Source organism: Drosophila elegans, unplaced genomic scaffold, assembly GCF_018152505.1.
Source record: "Drosophila elegans isolate 14027-0461.03 unplaced genomic scaffold, ASM1815250v1 contig_149, whole genome shotgun sequence".
Taxonomy (NCBI): Eukaryota; Metazoa; Arthropoda; class Insecta; order Diptera; family Drosophilidae; genus Drosophila; species Drosophila elegans.
Genome location: NW_024545513.1, coordinates 22,564,401 through 22,583,258, shown reverse-complemented (window position 1 = coordinate 22,583,258; position 18,858 = coordinate 22,564,401). Strand labels below are relative to the sequence as shown.

Genomic DNA, 18,858 nt, shown 5'->3' with positions numbered 1-18,858 from the left:
GATTATAATTTCAGTGAAAAGATATAAAGTCTTTATTTTATTAAAATCGTTCCCGTGGGAACAATCGAATTATTCAAATAAAAAGAGTAAAACCAAAATCGAACTGCGGTTTCAGTTTTATTAAAATCGGAAAAAAACCGAAAAAACCGAAAAATCATTTTAGCTTCAGTGTTTTCAAACATACACGCAATCTATGAACGTAATCTGGTTGTTTTAAAAAATATTTCATTTTTCTTGCTTTTGTTTTTTTAATATTTACAGTTTAAGTAAGCCTAACTTAGTTTTAAACAAGAAGAGACTGAATAAAAGAATTATAAATACGAATACAAATACAAATGTTGCGGGCTAAGCAAATGTTGCCAAGCAGCATCCGCATCCACAGCGACATCGACATCGACATCCGCACAGCGGATGGTGTTTTGTTTGCGGGCGAGCCAACAACACTTTCGACCGAGCGTTTCCCAGGTGAACAACGTAGAGCGGCGCAAGCGAGCGATTCGATTCCGAGGCGATTTCGAATTCGGCTCGTACGAAATTCAGCCGAAGTGTGCGTCGGTTCTTTTTTTTTCGAGTGTGACGAGTGTTGTCGAGTGTGGGAGGAGTGGGACGACAGCCTCCGCCGACAGGGAGGTGAATATATCGTTTAGTGCGACAGGACGAGAGAAACGGAACGAAACGAAACGAATCGGAAACGAAACGAGACGAGTCGAAGCGAAACGAAACGAGAGTCAACAGAACAGAACTCTGAACAATAAGGACCTTTTTTGGGGGCAAACTGGCGCGAGGACGTCGTTGCGGCGAACAGAACCACGCTGGCCGTTGACCGAGTGGCAACGCAGCCCGAGAATCGGATTGGAGAATTGGAGAAGTGAAGCAGAAGTCACTGAGACAACAGAAAATCGAAATCGAAATCGGAGAAACTGAGATTTTGGCAGCTGTTGCATGCTGTGGCAGACTCAGTGACGCCGCGAGTGCCGTCGCCGCGTCTTCCTGTTGTTTTTGTTGTTTGTTTGTTTGGTGACCGCGACTCCGCGCCCCGATCTTCGCGAGTGTGTGACTGAGACAGAGAGCTAACGAAAAAAAAAACACAGAGTTCATAAAAAACAGTGAAACAGAAGGAGTTAGAGATAGTGGGACTCGAGGAGAACGAGGTATTTCGCATTCGAGCCAATGTACGTAAAAGCCGCTGGGAACTCATAAGCTTCGAATATTCCCCAGCTGTCATCTGAAACTTAAAAATTAAATGCTATATTACCCTACTTTTTGCCGAGTTCTTCTTAAACAAACCAAACTAGTTAATCGTATATGGACGAGTAGTTAATTCGTTTAAATAAGATCAAGTTATTTTTTGTTTATTTATTTTTGGTGAGCACTGGACAAACATTCTCTAGCTTAAAGGCTTAACTATAAATTGCAAAACTAAAATTATTTTCTTGTTAGGAAAGTTGAACTTTAAAATAATTCAATAAAAAAGTTTTTAATTACAAGTGAAAACAGGTTGATTATGTTTATTTTTTTGTTTACTTAGCTTTGGCTACCACTTGATAAAATCTTTAACTCAAAGGCTTTAACTTGAATTATTTTCCCGTTAGGAAAGTTTGACTTTAGTATAATTAAATAAGGTTCTTAATGAATACATCAATGTTTGAGTGAAAACAGTTTTAAAGAAAAAGTGAATACAATTTGGTTTTTTTTCTTTTAACCTGACTAGAGGTTTGTATTTTATATTGCAATTAAATAAAAAGTCCGCATAAATGCATTAATATTTTAAATACTTATAAACGGTTTGGAATGATTGTGAAATCAATTTAAATGAATTGAGTCTTATAATTTTTCGGACTCACTATTTTATGTTAAGTGGCTTTTACTAGTTCTTTAGTCAATGCAAAGGTTTAAATTAAAGGTCAGCGCACACAAAGCCTTTAGATTTGATAGTGATTTGCTGAGAAAACTGGCGTAAGTGTCGAAAGAGCCCTAGTTTAAGTCAAGTTTCAACAGCAGGGAATATGTGAAGCTTACTGGGTGTCAATAGTCGTTAGCCAGCCTCGACTATATAGTTCTGCCTTCTCCAAACTCCAGGGTCAGAGCGACAGGAACAGCGATGGGCCTGCTCCTGCCCCTAATCCTGGCACTGGCCATCGGATCCTTTGCCGTCGCCGCCGGCATATCGGCCAACGATCCGTGCTACTTTGAGGGCAAGCCGCGCAAGTGTCTGCCCAGTTTCGTGAATGCCGCCTACGGCAATCCGGTGCAGGCGTCCAGCGTTTGTGGCGCCCAACAGCCGGAGCGGTACTGTGAGCTGCTGCGGGACGGCAACGCCGGCGAGTGCCGGCCATGCGAACAGCAGCGGTACGGCCCGTCGGCTCTCACCGATCTGAACAATCCGAGCAACGTGACCTGCTGGCGCTCGGGAGCGGTGAATGTGCCCCACGATCCGGACACCGCGCCGCCGGACAACGTCACCCTGACCCTCTCGCTGGGCAAGAAGTACGAGCTGACCTACATATCGCTCTCCTTCTGCCCCCGATCGCCCCGTCCCGACTCGCTGGCCATCTTCAAGAGCTCCGACTTTGGCCAGACCTGGCAGCCCTTCCAGTTCTACAGTTCGCAGTGCCAGAAGTTCTACGGTCGCCCCGATCGGGCCAAGATCTCCAAGTTCAATGAGCAGGAGGCGCGGTGCATCAATTCGCAGCACGATACGGGCGGAGCGGCGCAGCGGTTTGCGTTCAATACGTTGGAAGGTCGTCCCTCGGCCAGTGACCTGGACTCGTCGCTAGTCCTGCAGGATTGGGTAACGGCCACGGACATTCGGGTGGTCTTTCATCGCCTGGAATTGCCACCCCAACTGCTGAAGGTCAAAAATGCAAATGCCTTCAGTGACGAAATGGGCGGCAGTCGGGAGGCGGACGAGGATGATGAGGCGGATCTGGAGTTAGATGGCGAGCAGGACGAGTACGACTACAATCTGCAGGACAACGATAGTGCCGACGGGGCCTACGATGAGTACGAGGAGCCCAAGAAGCATCTGGAACTGGACGACGATCATCTGCACTTGGACTATGCCAGCGATGGTGAGTCCGTTTCCAAGCGACAGGGCAAACACAAGGGCAGTGTGTACGAGAAGCATTACCAGAGCAAAATGGCTGCCACCACGCCTCCGCCAAAGGTCACGCCTCCGGGCAAGACCATGCCCTCCACCACAGTTTCCTCTGCCTCTGCCGCCGCCGCCGCCCCCGTGACCCTGCCCATTTCCCAGCACTACGCCGTCTCGGACTTTGCCGTCGGCGGACGTTGCAAGTGCAATGGCCATGCCTCTGAATGTGTGGCCACCGTTGGCTCAGGATCGTCATCGCCATCGACATCGGGATCTGGACTGCCTGACCCAGATCAGGATGGCCAGGATGAGGACACGCCCGTCGCCCCCTCGCTGGCCGCCCACTTTGGACGCAGTACGTCGCAGATGAGCGCCAAGCTGGCCATGACCTGCGCCTGCAAACACAATACCGCCGGACCCGAATGCGAACGCTGCAAGCCCTTCTACTTCGACCGCCCCTGGGGCAGGGCCACCGACAACGATGCCAACGAGTGCAAGAGTGAGTACTTTTCATTATTCCGATTACTTTCTGTGGGGCTAGGGTTAAGAAACTGAAGAAACCTTGAAGAATCAAGAAGTTTTACGAAATATGTTTTCAGCATACCCAGCTTTCTTCTTTTGGAAAACCTTTTGCCTACAACAAATTTCGGGCTAGATCTTTATTGGGGAAAACCTGAAACCAATTCTTAGTTTATCTAGTTTTAAAAATCTTATTTGGTGCTCGCCTATTTTCATTTTTCGATTATAAACTTGCCTATTCTCTTTTGGGTAATAATTTTTGATGGTCAAGTTTCAAGAATTTTACTTTTAAATTCACCCGTTTTACTTATTTTGCAAAATCTTAAAATAAACATACATCTATAATTTTAGCTCACTCTTTTCTGATCACTTTATTTGGGGAACCCTGAAAAAGGTTTATCTAGGTTTAAGAAATTTATCATTTTTCTTCTTTCGAAATCTGTTAGCAATAAATTAATATTATAATTTCAGTTTACTTTTAACTTACTCTTTTCTTGGGAAACCCTTAAATAATAAGAAGTTACCCGAAAAACTAATTCTAAGCTGAACTTTGTTGGATCCCTAATTTTTATCTTTAAAAAAAATCCTTGCACTCTTTGTCACTTTAATGGATAAACCTTTTAGAAACAAAGAGGCCTCTCTAAAACCCAATTTTGTACTGCAGTATTTTTTCAACCTTTTGGTTAAAATTCTTCAAAAATCACACCAAAATAAGTTTTTGGTCTCTTAATTATTTAATGCCTCATAATAAACTATTTTTTTTAACTCAAATACCATAAAGAAATTAAGGATGGACCAATTATCAAAGTGTCATATGGGTTCTTTAAAGCAATGAACAAGTCTTATCTAACCTATAGTTTATAGCTGGCATTTAAATCGATTTTCGAACGTACTCAAGATAAATATAAAAGTGAGATAGTGTTATCTGCAACAAAGTGTTTGGCTCCGCCTAAACGCAGTGTGAAAAGATAAAGAACTATATAGTGTTTAAATTGAATTGGTTTTAAAAGCGAAGACCCTTACGCTATTCTTGTTAAGCTCAGATTTAAATAATCAGTGGTATTAAGTTGTGAGCTTCTTTTGGAGCAAACAATGGCGTTGAGCATTGAATAGAGTTCAAAAGAAAAACAAAATTAAATTGAGGTCCTCTTTTATATGTGTGACACGTATGCAGCTACTTTGGACCTGTACTAATTCATTTATAAAGCCAATGTGGCGTCAGTGGCAAGCATTCTTTCATTGAACCCACATTGTTGGCCACCCTGCTCCACTGCCATTGATCTTTCGAGCTGCCCTCGGTCAAGAGCAGAGGTCTTTTCATGGTCACTCACACTGGCCGGACGACAGTGCAATTGAGTGCATTTATGGGCCAGCGGGAAATTTCAGGGGGCACTGCAATTCAAGTGCCGTTTTCAATTGCAAGCATTGTGCGATTGTGCCCCTCCTCCTCCTCCTCCTCCTCGATCCTCCCAATCCTCCCCATCCTGTCGTCACTTCAGCCCGCTCGCATTGAGTACTTTAGATTCGCACTGGCAAACGCCATCGATGCCGATGCCGATGCCGATGCCGATGCCATCGCATCAAATTGCCATCCACATTCTACTCTTTGCATTTTAGGTGTTTTATTCGAGACTTGGAATGGTGCAGTTGAATGTCTCGGCTCGAGACGATTGTCTACACAGAGAATATGAGCCAGTTCATATCTGTATCTGCATTTCCATCTGAGTGTTTTTTTTTTTTTTTTTTTTTTTGTACTGTTGTAAAAGGCATTTATGCCATCGACCATCATCATCTTCATCATCATCATCATCCTGTTCCATTCTCCATTCACACACTACTTTGGAGCGCCTCACCTTTAGCGGCCACGCCCCCTATCCGCCTCCACAGAGGGCCATAAATTACTAACGATTAACTTTTTGTAGACCATTGACGACGTCGACGTTGTCGTCCTCATCCAGAATTAATCAAAAGCCACCAAGAGGGGAAAAAATCTAACCCAATCCAATGGGTGGGTGGAGTTTGTGGTGGGGGCGGGGAGTTGATGGTCAGTGGGGGTCGAAGGTCAGCTTAAAGACTCAACGGAACGTCGGTCGGCACTAATTTATGGCTTATGGCAAAAAGAAAATCCCATGACAATTGCCAATGGGAATGGCCAACGAGTTGAAGCGAAAAGGATTATCTTAAATGAGAGAGAAAAGACAAAAGTACGGGGTATTAGCAATCTGCTAGTTACTATCCATAAGATGGGAGTTCAAATTTCAGAATATTGTTGTGGCTACCACATAAACCATTAAATTTTCTAAGTAATATCTCTTTAAACATTAAACAATAAAATAGGAGAGCGAATATACTAGATACTATTCAAGTTTCATCATTTAATTGTGGGTACTTCATAAAATATTAAAATTTAAAGGAACAATCTCATTTGAAACAATGCCAATATATTTAAATATAAGATATAATATTTAAATTCTATTCATGTTCAAGTTCTCTAGTTTGTAATTTCCGTAACAAAAGAACCCATGATACTGTCCAAAGCTCTTCAAGAGCAGAACCAAATAAACCATTAAAGCATAAAACCATGCTTATATACCCAATTAAATAGGAGAAAACTTATCATCATGAGCTATTAAAATATTTAAATTGTAATCATGTTCGGGTATTCTTTGTCTAATGTCGGTAAATCTCCGTAAACAAATATCCCCAGATCCTGGCCAAAAAATTTCCCTAAACTCTTTAACCCACGGCCAGCCAGCGGCCCTTAATCGACCTTGAAGCTAAACTAAGCCGAATAAGCCGAATAAGCCGAAAGTTGTCCGTCTACTGCCGTGCGTTTCCATCAGCTTTTTCAACCAGCCAACCCCCGCGAAGCGATTTTGGCCAAAAGACAGGGGGAAGGCGAAAAATTAATTTTCTATGGCTTAAATTTGAATTAGTCTCCGCCGGAATCCCGAGTCCGGACTTCATTACAAATGCAACGAAATAAAGCGGGGACAAGGGTTGGAAGAAGATGGAGCGCTCGGAAAGTGATAAAAAATATTTATGTCTGGGCAAAATTCCAGCCGCCGGCTGTCCCAGCTCGGTTGTCCCACATCCACTTCCACTTCCATTTCCATTTCCATTGCCATTCCTATCTGTCTAGCTCGGCTCCTCGCCGGCACTTACAATCTCCAGCTGACCACTTGGCTACTGGAGAATCAGTCGGCTCCAAAAAAAGATTTACAAGCGCAAACAATACAGCAACAAACAGCGAGGAAACAATTTACCAAAAACGCTGCTTTCTTTTGGACACCGAATCCTCAAAATTCACTCACTTGCTTTAAGTTTTAAATAAATAGTTTCATATAAAATGATGACAAGTTTTATATTTCAAGTTTCTATAGGGTTTTAAATCCCCTAAAATATACAATTTATACATAACATATACTCAACTATTCAAATCATAGTAGCATATAAAATAAAACTATAATTTAAAAGCCAGAATTATAGTTGTCTTAGTTTTACCAATTAATGAGATATAATTTCACAAATAATTAAGTCAAAAAGCTAGAAATTCTTTTGGTAATGCTGTGTTAGGGTTATAATTGCTAGATAAACTTAAATACCCCTTTTTGCAAGGGAATTAAATCGTGCGACCAAACAAAGGTCTGGACGGAAAGAGTAAATATTGAAACAGGAACTCGAAACATTTTGTCTTTGCTACCTGGTGCCGTGTGGCTTATCTCGCGGCTTTACCGCCACTCCATCCGCCCACAATACTTCATTCCGATTTGCTTTATTCGCTGGCGATTTGTTTCGATTTCGTTTGCCTAAAAATTGCTCCCGTTTTTCCCCGGTTCGTCTGCAATTGTTGTTGCGCACAGTGGTTTGGTTACACAAACTTAAAAAGTGTCCGGATTTGTTTAAAAGACTTATTATTTGAAATTTATTTTATTAATTGGCACCATAAACATTTTCTAATGAAAATTAACCTTTTTTTTAATGTATTAAAAATTAATAAAATGAACTATTTAAATCTTAAACATACGAAATATGAACACAGATCTGCTAAGCAATAATTTATACAGTTCTGTTGCAACAATAACTTTTTCCTAACCAAAAATTAACAAAATAATAAAAATCAATTATTATGGATAATTATTATTATAAAATCTTAATCATAAGACATATATACATTGCTAAAGAATAATTTATTCCGACCTGTTTTAACATAAAAATTCGACGCATTGAACATTTTCTTAAGAAGTTGGTAAAGCATATTTCTCGAATATGGACGAAAGTGGTGCCAGAATCAATCTGAATATTTTGCAGTCATAAACAGTGTGCGTTTGACCCACTGTGGGTCAAATCGCCTCATTGGCTCGCCGCTCGCGGGTCTCTGGGGTCGAGTGAAGCGCATCTAATGCGAGACATCTGTTAATTTTTTGGCAGGCTGCAATCGCAGGGAAATAGCCAACAAGCCAAGGGGCATCGATGTTCGTCCCCTGCCCATTTCACTGAACCAAACTGAACCGAACTGAACCGGACTCCCTCGCCCTCAATGATGCTGCTTTGTTTATTACATTTATTTGTGTGTGATTTTCATATGTTTACTATTCGCCGCTCGGGGGTGAGTCCTTAGTTGTCCTTGCTTTTGCTGGTGAGGGTGGTCCTTTCCGAGGGCTGTTCGGAGTGTTCCGGGCGCGACTAATTCGCTGCGTTTACATTTGCAAATTCCTCCTGGTAATCCCGGCAGCTGTGCGCATTTAACGTGCTGTCCGGGGAGAGGTGTAAACGGAGCCACGAATCCCCGGCACCCACAACTGACTTGCAACAAATTGCCCCAGCTTAAGTTGCAGTGGCAGTATAATGCACTCAAAAAAATAAGCAATATGGGCTGGTAATATTGACGGGAATGCTGACACCTGGATTTGTTTCTATAATCTATGTATTCCCTTAACGAGCCATTAAACCAGAATATCTTTATAATAAATATAATAAGTAGCAAAAACGAAATCGCTCAAAGGTTCAATTATAATTTTATCAAACTTAAATTATAAACAGCTTTAATAATTATTATTCCGGATAGGTGAAATTAAACACACTAATGTTGTTCAAATTTATGTTAAAACAAATTATGCTTTAATGTTAAAGCTTTGTAAAGAAAAACTTTTAAACATGCTAAGGCATGATTAAATCAGAAAAGTTAAAAAAAGTAAATTTAATCACCGCTTACATTAAAATAAAAAAAAACATTCAAATCATTCATAATAATGGGGTTCATATTATTGACATCGAGAGCCAAAAAAACGCATTATACCTATGTACATGAATTTACGATTTTATTTATTATGGTCAAAGTACAACTATAAAGCTATTAATTTATATGTTTTATAGTTTGTGTATTGTTCATTGGAATAATTTCTGAATTTTTAGATTCAGAAAATATTTCAGAACCACACGTTTGAATATAAATTTAAAGAAACTGCCGATTTTAACAGGTAGCCTATATTTATCATTAGTTTTAGACGTTGAATTACCTGATTTCAAGGTGTATTTATATGTCGGCAAAGTCTATTTTCCACTTGTTATTCATAAAACTGCATAATGAATTCGTTTTTCTCAGTGCAGAAGGAGCAGTTGCAGAAACAGTAGCAGTAATAGTAAGAGTTACCTAGCGGTTGGCAGTTAAGTTGTTGCACATATGCAACATGGAGGATTCTGGGCCCGGCAGTTGGCAAAACCGATGGCAAAATGCAACATTTTATTGCATAACCGCAACACTGTGGCCCTGTGCCACGCCCTCCGCCCCCGCCCTGCAGATGGGGCGGTGGGCGAGGCGTGTCAATGTGATAAAATGCTGGCAGCTTCCATTTCACTTGGAATTGCTCTTGTTGCGATTGCTTTGCTTTAGTTGCCAGTGCTTTTTGCCTACTGTTTTATATTTATTTATTTTTTGACTGGCGGGATGGGATGCCTTAAAGTGTGTGGTAGTAAAAAAATGTTTGTTTTTCTAAAGGGACTCGGGCGAAAATAAAAAACTGGAAAAGGAGCAGGAGTAGGGCAAAGCATGGAAATGCATAATGAGTGTCCTTTGTGTAGTGGCAAAACTCGGAGACTGTACTTAATTTGCATGCAGCCGGGCAACGGGTTATGGATGTGATTTGTTCAGCTGAATGCCCGGAATTTAAGAAATGCGCAATGGGAATCCTAATAAGGCTGAATTACACTCTTTGTTTACCATGTGAAAATGTGGCCCTCAAATGCTTTTGAGCATTTTATTTAGTGAACGAAACTATGGAGGACATGTTTAAGTGAGTATCCAGACATCAGGTCTTAAAAGGAAATTCAAAGGCTAGAAACAAGGAAAATAAATCTTGAAAGCTTAAAAGAAATGTCTGATTTTTATAACACTATAAATGGAAAAGAAAGTTAGGTCAATTTTTTTATCTGTTTTTAAATAATTGAATTTTTCCACCGTATTAATTTGCATTTAGGATCTGACTTCTATAAATATGCCATTAAATAAAAATTATCATGTTTAATTTATAATTTTTCATATTTTTTAGGCAACGTGAAAGATATTTAGTTTGATTTTAGTTATTTATAAGACGATATATAATATTTAGATATATATATTCAAATGTTGTTAAACATTTGGGCTCAATATTCAATTTGAAATAACCAGAACAAGGTTTTCGAAAGAATAATTTTGGTAAGCCCCCCGCAAGTTTGTTACAAAGATATCGTAAATCAGCATTGACGGTAGCATTTCAAGACTAGCTCAACCTCGATTTCAGGGAAAACTGCTGATGTAAGGAGTATATTTGCCGGCGTGGCGACTGTACTCGATTTTCCCCGGGGAATTCCAATATCCGCAGATCCTTGCAGTCACAGTCACAGTCACAGTCAGAGTCGAAGTCGCAGCCAGCCTCCAACTGTCCAACCATATCCGACTAATGGCTTCGCCAGCACTCTAATTCCTTCTCGTACAATGGCAGTGTTTGATTCATCACTTTTACTTCTATTTAATTGCTCCCCCGAGCATTTCTCGGCCGTGGAGCGATGCAAGATTGCCGCTGGTACGTCGGGAAAACCCGCCTCAAAACCAGCTTCTATTGCATTCTATTGTTTCGAAAGACTACGCCCTTGCCCTTGCCCTTGCTCTTGCCCACGCTGTTAACCGAAAAACAACGATAAGTTGATGACTTTTTGGCTTTTTGCTGGCAACTTGAAACCTTTCAACTACACAAACTGTGAGCCACCTCGAAATTCCATCCCCAATCCACTCGATTTCCCCTGGAAGCCATCAACGCCGCATTCGCTTCTTCGGCTGCTGTTGCTGTTGCTGCTGCTGTTTGTTGCATATTTTCTGTTTCTGACTTTTTCTCAAGCAATTACTTTTTAATTTGCGCAAGCATTTGGCGCCGGGCTACAACAACAACAACAATAGTAACGCATCGCTTCGGTAGTTGCCACGCCCCCTTAAAAGCCTCCATCCACCTACTTTAGCTTCTTGTCTTACGTTCAACTTTCGGATTCTTTTTTCAACGTTTTTTTTTCAAAAAGTGGGGCTCCCACTGAGGGAAAAAGGGCTTTGGATAGTCACTTTATTTTTAGAATGTAGTACCGCTATTTATTTTTTTGATACAACCCTAGGATAGGCTTTAAACATATAATATATGTTGATACTATGTGCAAATTATAATATTAAAATAGTACATCTTAATGTTCATTGATAGATCCTATAGATCTTTCCTCCATTTAAAATAAGTATATTTTCTTATTTGTTCTGCATTTTATTTTAATACCTTGATTGAACAAGAATATTATTATTATTAACTTTTAATTAGTTTGTTTTTTTTATCAAAATAACTTGAATCATGTTAAAATATTTGAATAATGCATTAAACAGTCATAAAATAATTTAAATACAAACTTTCTAAATAAGTTTATTTACAAATAAACTATTAAAATATTTTTGTGTAATTATTATGAAGTATTTAAAAAATTACCGCTTTAATTTTTCTTTCTTTAATTTGATTTTCTTTTCTTATTAAAAAGCACATTAATAAGAAAAATACTTATTTGGTTAACACTCTAAGCAGCCCTCAAAACACCGCCGTCTAATTTTCTGTCAAATTAAGAATTGTTCACAAAACATTAATAGATCTCTATATATTATGTTATATGGAACAAATTTGCATTGTATTATATCAGATAAAGTCAAACCGAACCTAAAATAGATAAATCTGAAATGGCAAGTTGTTTCCAAAATCTGGAAACCAGATTTGATTTACCTCAGTGTGCCGCTGCCTTTTAAGATAATAACTGGCTGTTTCTTTTTTCGGCGGCTGTGGACCGCAAGCGGCTTAAGTTATATCATAAAACCCACCGCCCACGCGATTTGTTCTTTGGTTCTCATATGGAAGTGGAAGTGATTGACCGCATCAAGTCATGTTTTTATGGCTCGACCCAGCAGCTGTTGCAGTTGTGGTTAAGAGACCAAAAATTCCTATCCTATCGACCATCATCCGCTGCTTTGGGCCACAGTCACAGTCACAGCACTTCAAAGAGCTTTCGGGTCTGTCGTCATTCCATCTCATCGCTGACTGTTGTGGCTGATGTTGCTCCAATTAGTTTTCGTTATAAAATTTAAATTGTAATTTATGATATCAAGCAACTGGCAAAATGCTGTTGCTCCTGACGAACTTGCTGCTGTGACCGCAGAAAAGGCAAAGAAACGTAACGAAACGAAATGAAATTAAATGAAATGAAAAGATACACTCTTTGGACGAAGAACCAGTTGCTAATTTATTACTTGATTGAAGTGGCAATTCATATATTTGCATATGCAGACGGTGGTTGCCAGGGCATTGCAACTTCGAATACGTGAGAATAAAGGGATTATATTTGTTGAACAGTCTCAAAATTCAATCAATCAAATGGATTAGAGAACAATTTAAATTACTTAAGACTTGCTTAATTCGTCTTAGAATTGAAAAGATAAAATGCTGGTCGAAATAATTACATTTATTACATACAAGCATAGAAATAACTCACTAATTAAACAGTCTTTCGTCTTTCTTGTGCTGGTATATTAAATGAATAAATTAATTGATACGTTTTATAATAAATTATATATAATAAAATCAGTTTGAAAGTATAATGCAGCCAAAATTCCCTGATTTGTGTGCCTCTGATTTTCCCTGCCACTTATTTGCTCCTGTTTGCCAGCAACAGAAGCATATTTCAATTAATTTGTTCGCTTTTCACTTTGAAAAGAGAAATTTACTTCGTTTTTTGTGTTGGCTGTATGTGCTCTGTTTTCTCTTCCTTTCGGTTTGTTTGCTTTTATATTGTTTATCCTCTGGTCCTGGGCTTGGTCCTGGATTTAGTCGTCCCTCGGCTTCTGCTGCTCCAATATCCTGGTCCAAAAACGCAAAACGGCCCAGAAGTTGGATATCCTCGTCTTCCTTCTTGTTTTTCCTGAACTGTTTTTACTGGGCTTTGGTTTTGTTTTCACTTTTCGGGATGTTGCTATTTGGAAACATGGGACGACAACGACATGATGAAGTGCATTTGTTTTCTCGAGTTCGAGAATTCAATTTTTCAGATAATTCTGTTGAATCACTCTCTAGATACTGGCGTTCAAATAGTCTAATAATATAAATTAGAGGCATGATTCACGCATGGGTACTTCAAAGTTCGTCGCTGACTCTGTTTTTATTCATCCAATGACATGACCGTGACCGAAAACACGCACACATCAGTTACTCAGCCCATTTCAAATGAAAAGTATTACCTTTATAGTTTTCTACACTCAAGTTCATTGAGTTTGCAGTTCGCACTGCCACTTATTATTCACTAATTATTCGCAAGCTCCATTCACAACTTTAGTTTCCTTTGCTTTGAATTCCTTGTGTGTCAACTCTTTTCATTTGCATTGAGCTGTGCAAATTAAATTTACACAAGCAGATGTATTTTATATAGGAAATACAAAAAGAAAAAATTTAATATTAAATAATAATTTAATTTAAACAATTAGAATTGGCAAAACATTGTTCTTAAATTTGAAATGCCAAGAATATATATTTATAGCAAATTTACAGGATATTGTTTTTCTACGAAAGATGTAAATTAAAATAATAATATTCTTTAAAAAAATTGTTAATTCACAAAAGATGTGCTTGTTATAGAAAAAAATATAAATACAAATGCATAATTCAATTGTATTCGTACAAAATTGAAATAACGACGCAAATCTGAAATTAATTGGTAAAATTTATATAATTTGAATGAGTATGAGCTTAAAAATGTATATAAAATAAATTCTGTTCGCTTGAGTAACTTGTTCATTTTTTTCTGCGCATATGTACACTCATTCATTTAGTCACATTCCATCCGTTGGGAAACTGAAAAAATCCTTGCACTCTTTTAGATTGAAAATAGCAAAAGTTTCGTTTCTGTTTGCGCTTTTCCCCTTCGCCGCTATCTTCTTTTATTTATGTGATGAATCCCATAGATACATGCCACCATGTTCAAGCCGTTTCTATCTAAGCCCGTCCGTGTTTAGCTGCAAATTGCAATTAGTGTTGACTTATGCTGCGATGCTTTTGGCTCTGCTTTTGCCAACGCTTTTCCGACGCTTCCCCCCATTTCCTTGTGGCATTTGCGGGTTGTTCGGCTGCAGCCGCTCAATATCTCAGTTGCTCACTTGCTCAATTGACTCAATGAAAATGCAATTTCTCGGCTTGCACTCCTTTCCATGCCTTTCGACCTTCTTCACTTGTTCCAGCTGTGGCTGTGCAGCAAAACTGGGAAAATACTAGGAAAATGCCCCTGCTGCCCACCTGTGGCCACCTGTGAAAAGCCGCCGTCCGGCGGTATTTTAATTGCCAAATGCTTTGTTTTATGCCGCAGCCGATGCAAAAACAACAGGAACAACATTGAAACAACCAACAAACAACTGCGATTACATGCACTTAGAGAAAATAAATTATTTGAAGTTAGTTTAAGCTTTTAAAGGCTAAAAATATGAGATATGTATAAAGTGGGATTAAAATAATATAAAAACATCAAATAATTTCATATTAATAATTTCGTTAACAAATTATTGATAAATATATGTTAATATAATACATTTTTAAAAAATGTTGGAATAAATTTGATAATTTTTAAATTTGATGGGAGATAAATAATATGAACCATCAACTTATTTTCTATTGATATTTCGTTTTCTTAATAATTATTTATTCTCATCAGCTGTCTTATTAAATTTTTTAGATAGTTTGTCCAAGTAAACTTTTGATCCAAAACGAACTCATGAATCTTATTGTATAACAAATTAAATCACATGATTTTTTCTCTCTGTGTCCAAAAAGGAACCAAATAGAAATAATGTTTGGTTAGTTAGTTGTCGGTTTTATTTCCCAGAAGCCGCCGTTGCAGCCACACAGAACTTAATTTAAAAGCAATTTTCATAGCAATCTAAATGAATTCGGTGGAGAAATGGGCGAGGGCTTGCAGATGGAAAGGGGGCGGTGGGGGGCTGACAAATCGAATGGCGTTGTCGCAGGCTCGTTTACAATGTCCGCCTCCCTGGCCCCCATTTTCACCACAAACCCCCCTCCGTCCCGCCCACTCCTTCACCTCGTTAGCTACCTTGAAAATTCACATAAATTAAAGGCACGGAAAAACTATTAAAGCATTTTGTCGTGCCGGCGTTGGCCATGTGTGTGCGCCCCTTTGGAGTGTGTGTTAATGAAGAAAATTAGATGTTGCTGGGCGAGATGGTTGTTGTGGTCAGTGGAAGGGGGATACAATAGTCGGGGGCCCATTACAAGCCAAAAATGTGTACCTTGCCGAACATTTAAATGCCCCACTTGAAAATTACAAAAGTTAGAGTGGTTCGTAAGCGAAATGCTATTTGCGATGGAGGTTGGGAAATTATATTATCCTGTTTATTAAGGAAATATTAACTCGAACTTGCCTAAAGTTATACTGACTATTTTCGCTTTTTCATAACAGAAATGTTAATTCTAAATAGATTTAAACATAATTTTCCCCAAGATACGTTTTTAACTAACTAGCGCATTTTTATAACCTTTTTAATGATATAACATTATATGCAAAATGGCTTTAAAACAATTTATAATTACCTTATTATCTTAAATACTTTTTTGTCTTATGTTTCCGTGTAAGACTACGTATTTACAAATGGTAAAAAGTAAATTAACTTTCCAAAGCTAAATATTATATCACTATCTTCTTTTTTCCATCTTTTTTGAGGTTCTTAACTTTTCATAATGACGAGTTAATATTGGAAGCACTATAGCACTATATAGAGTTACAGGATATGGATTATCAATGCCTAAAGAAATATGTATGTTGTATTTTTCTATGCATAAGCTGTGAAATCAGCTTGAAAGATGATATTCCCTTTGCACTAACCCAGCAAACTCATAAAGTTTCAACCAACCGAAACCCATGTAGAAGTTCAAGTGCGGAAACTGAAAAGACCTTATTTATGTTAGCTTTGGTAGTGGGAAACTTGTACGGTCGTAGCACCTCTAGAGCCATAATTCGATCGGGTGTGAGGTGACCCATCGGGGAGTCCCGACACACGCACACAAATTAATTTTCAAGCAGCATTTTGATGATTTTTTTCATCTGTTTATTTTTTTTTTGTACACCGAATGGAAAACGGTTGCACGGTAGGGGCGTTGGTAGTTTGTGAGGGGGAAGGGGAAGGGGGCGAGCTGTTAATAAGTTGCTGCGATTTGTTGCCTGTCTGCCGAGAATCCCCCCTCTTTAGACATCATCAGTCCCACATTTTCAAGTGTTAATTACTTCCAATTCGAATTTGTTTTTGGGTTAGATTATAATTTTGCCTGCCTGTTTTTTAAGACTTTTAAGACAAAAGACGAAGCGATAGGCGCCTTTTTGATGGCAAGTTTACTTCTGTTTCTATTTGGGATTCCATTTCTATACATTTAACTTGCCTTTTTGGCTGCAATTTGAGGCCGTTTCTCTGAATTGCACGTGGACCGCATGGGGGTCACTCGAAAAGCAGGGGCGTGTGTGGCTGTGAAGGGGTCGGTAAAAGGCAGTTAAAACTGCGGCACGTAGTCGTTAGCGTTGAAAAGCGCGAAAGCGTAGCGTTGACTGCCAAATGAAAAGCCAGGCAAATAAAAGCCATCTAAAAGAGAAGGGGCGTGGTGGTGTGGCGAAAAAAGGGGGGAGGGGGGTTTGGGGCAGAGATTCGATTACACTGACCATGGCTAAGGTTGGGGGTACATGTGGATGGGGGGCTGGAACCGCAGAATCATGCGGCCTTCGGTTAGTTTGAATCCCTCTTCTCCGGCAAAAGCATTTCAGATTCCATTTCTTTCCTCTGTCTCACTTTGCCCCTCGATGTGTTCGTTGCCCGCTTTTTTTTTTTCTCGATTTCCGTACTCTGGGGCCTTTTGCTTTGACTTCTGGGTCCTCGCTTCTCGAAAAAAGGGGGGCTGCAGGGGCGTCGCTGGTTCTGTGGACGGGGGTGGTTAGTTGAGTGCGTCTCGTTGCACTTCATTGAGCCGTGCAAGTGTTAAAAGTGTAGCAAATTGCGTGGTTTTTATGCACCGAAAAAGATGGTTGGAGTGTCAGAAGATGAAAAAAAAAATGGTAGACTTAAATGCATGTGTGTGCACAGATATAATGTATGTATGTGTGGGAAGAGACTACATCCAGACTCCAGTGATGAGGAATGCATCCGCAGTTCCATTGGAATTACTTTGCGGTTGAACTCCACTTAGATTTCTGGATGCCTGACTGTATGTTCTCTTTTCATCGCTTATTTCAGGGTCAGAATTGTAGATAGATTGATCGTTGTACTTGAATTGGATTCCCTATTATATCGTATACCAGGATATCAACAAAAATAAGAATAAGATTAGGAATCATTTTTTCAATATTTCATATAATTGCTTTTTTTTTCCCCTTTTCGATATAGATTGTTAAGTAAGGACTGCCTGGTTAAACTAATATTTAGACAATAATTTATAAAAACTCTCGTGGTCACATATTAATTTACTATTATAACATATTTTTCATGCAAATTTATGATAACTTGTGTAAGGCTTACCTTTCGCTTGAAAATATAGCGCTTCTATGATAAATCATAATTAAACTTGGCTTTCGGAAAATAAAACACAGCCCATCTTAAAGCTTTCAAGTTGAGGCTGGTTTAAATTTCCCCATTCGATGACCCCGCAGCCAAAAATGCCGACCTCTCCTGGCTGCGGCATATTAATATTGAATTATTTGTTATTGCCCAGCGGCAGCTCAAACAATGGAAAATTAATTGACGAGTTCATTAACTTTCAAATGAATATGCTAACAAGAGAAATAACAGCAGCGGCAGCAGCAACAACAACAACATTATCGATGGTAAAAAATACAACAAGGAAAATAAAATTTTCAGGCCAATTCAATTTTAAACTGTCGCTAATAACTTTCGACCCAACGGTTGCCAGTGGACGATAAACTAATGAAGGCTTAAATGATGTATTGTTGTGGTGCCAGGCCCCCGTTGCTAATGAGGTGGTAAGCCCAGGGAGGGCTGCAATAAAATGCAGGCTAATTAAAAAAACTCATATGCACACAAAAGTGCTCAACAGTTGTACACGAAACGTGTAAAAGCCGAGTGCTCGAGAGCTGATGGAAAAAAGTATACCCTGTGCAAGCAGTCAAATTAATCAAACAACACTATTCAAACCCATATTTACTAATAATATTATTAAAATCAAATGAAACACCAAAGAACCTCCAGTATACCCTCATGTAGGGTACTTTTGAAAATTCGCAAAAACGTTTTGAAACAGCTTAACAAAGTGATTTAGTTTCCACTCCAGCCTCTGGTTCATTACGCAATATTTATGGCCGTAAAAGGCAGCTGAACAAAAAGAAAACTTACCCACACACGCACTCGGGCAAAGCCACCCACTTTAACAAATAAACGCACTCAGACAAAAAACAATAAAATGCACTAATAAAATCTCACACATTTTTGACTTCATTAAAAATGTTGCATGGATCTTTTGTTGTTCTTGTACCACAAACATGAAGTTATTATTAGCATAACTGAAATCGAGGCGAGCGAGGGTTAAAATCATTTTATTTAAACAAAAACTTTTAGAATGCTTTTTGGTTCAATGATGCGGCGAATAGGTAATCTAAATCGTTAATTGTCAACATTTTCAACACAAATGTGGGGGTGTGGG

At 39.0% G+C, this 18,858-nt stretch overlaps 1 protein-coding gene across 1 annotated transcript in view; it reads left to right on the top strand.

Moving 5' to 3' along the window:
* Nucleotides 1-440: 440 nt before the first annotated feature.
* Nucleotides 441-18,858, top strand: part of LOC108135413 (netrin-B) — a 75,910-nt gene continuing 57,492 nt past the window's right edge. Inside the window, exons 1-2 of the mRNA XM_017256120.2 lie at nt 441-1,172; nt 2,080-3,593. Coding sequence (XP_017111609.1) covers nt 1,171-1,172; nt 2,080-3,593 — 1,516 coding nt within the window. The 5' untranslated portion in view covers nt 441-1,170. The remainder of the gene's footprint in view (nt 1,173-2,079; nt 3,594-18,858) is intronic.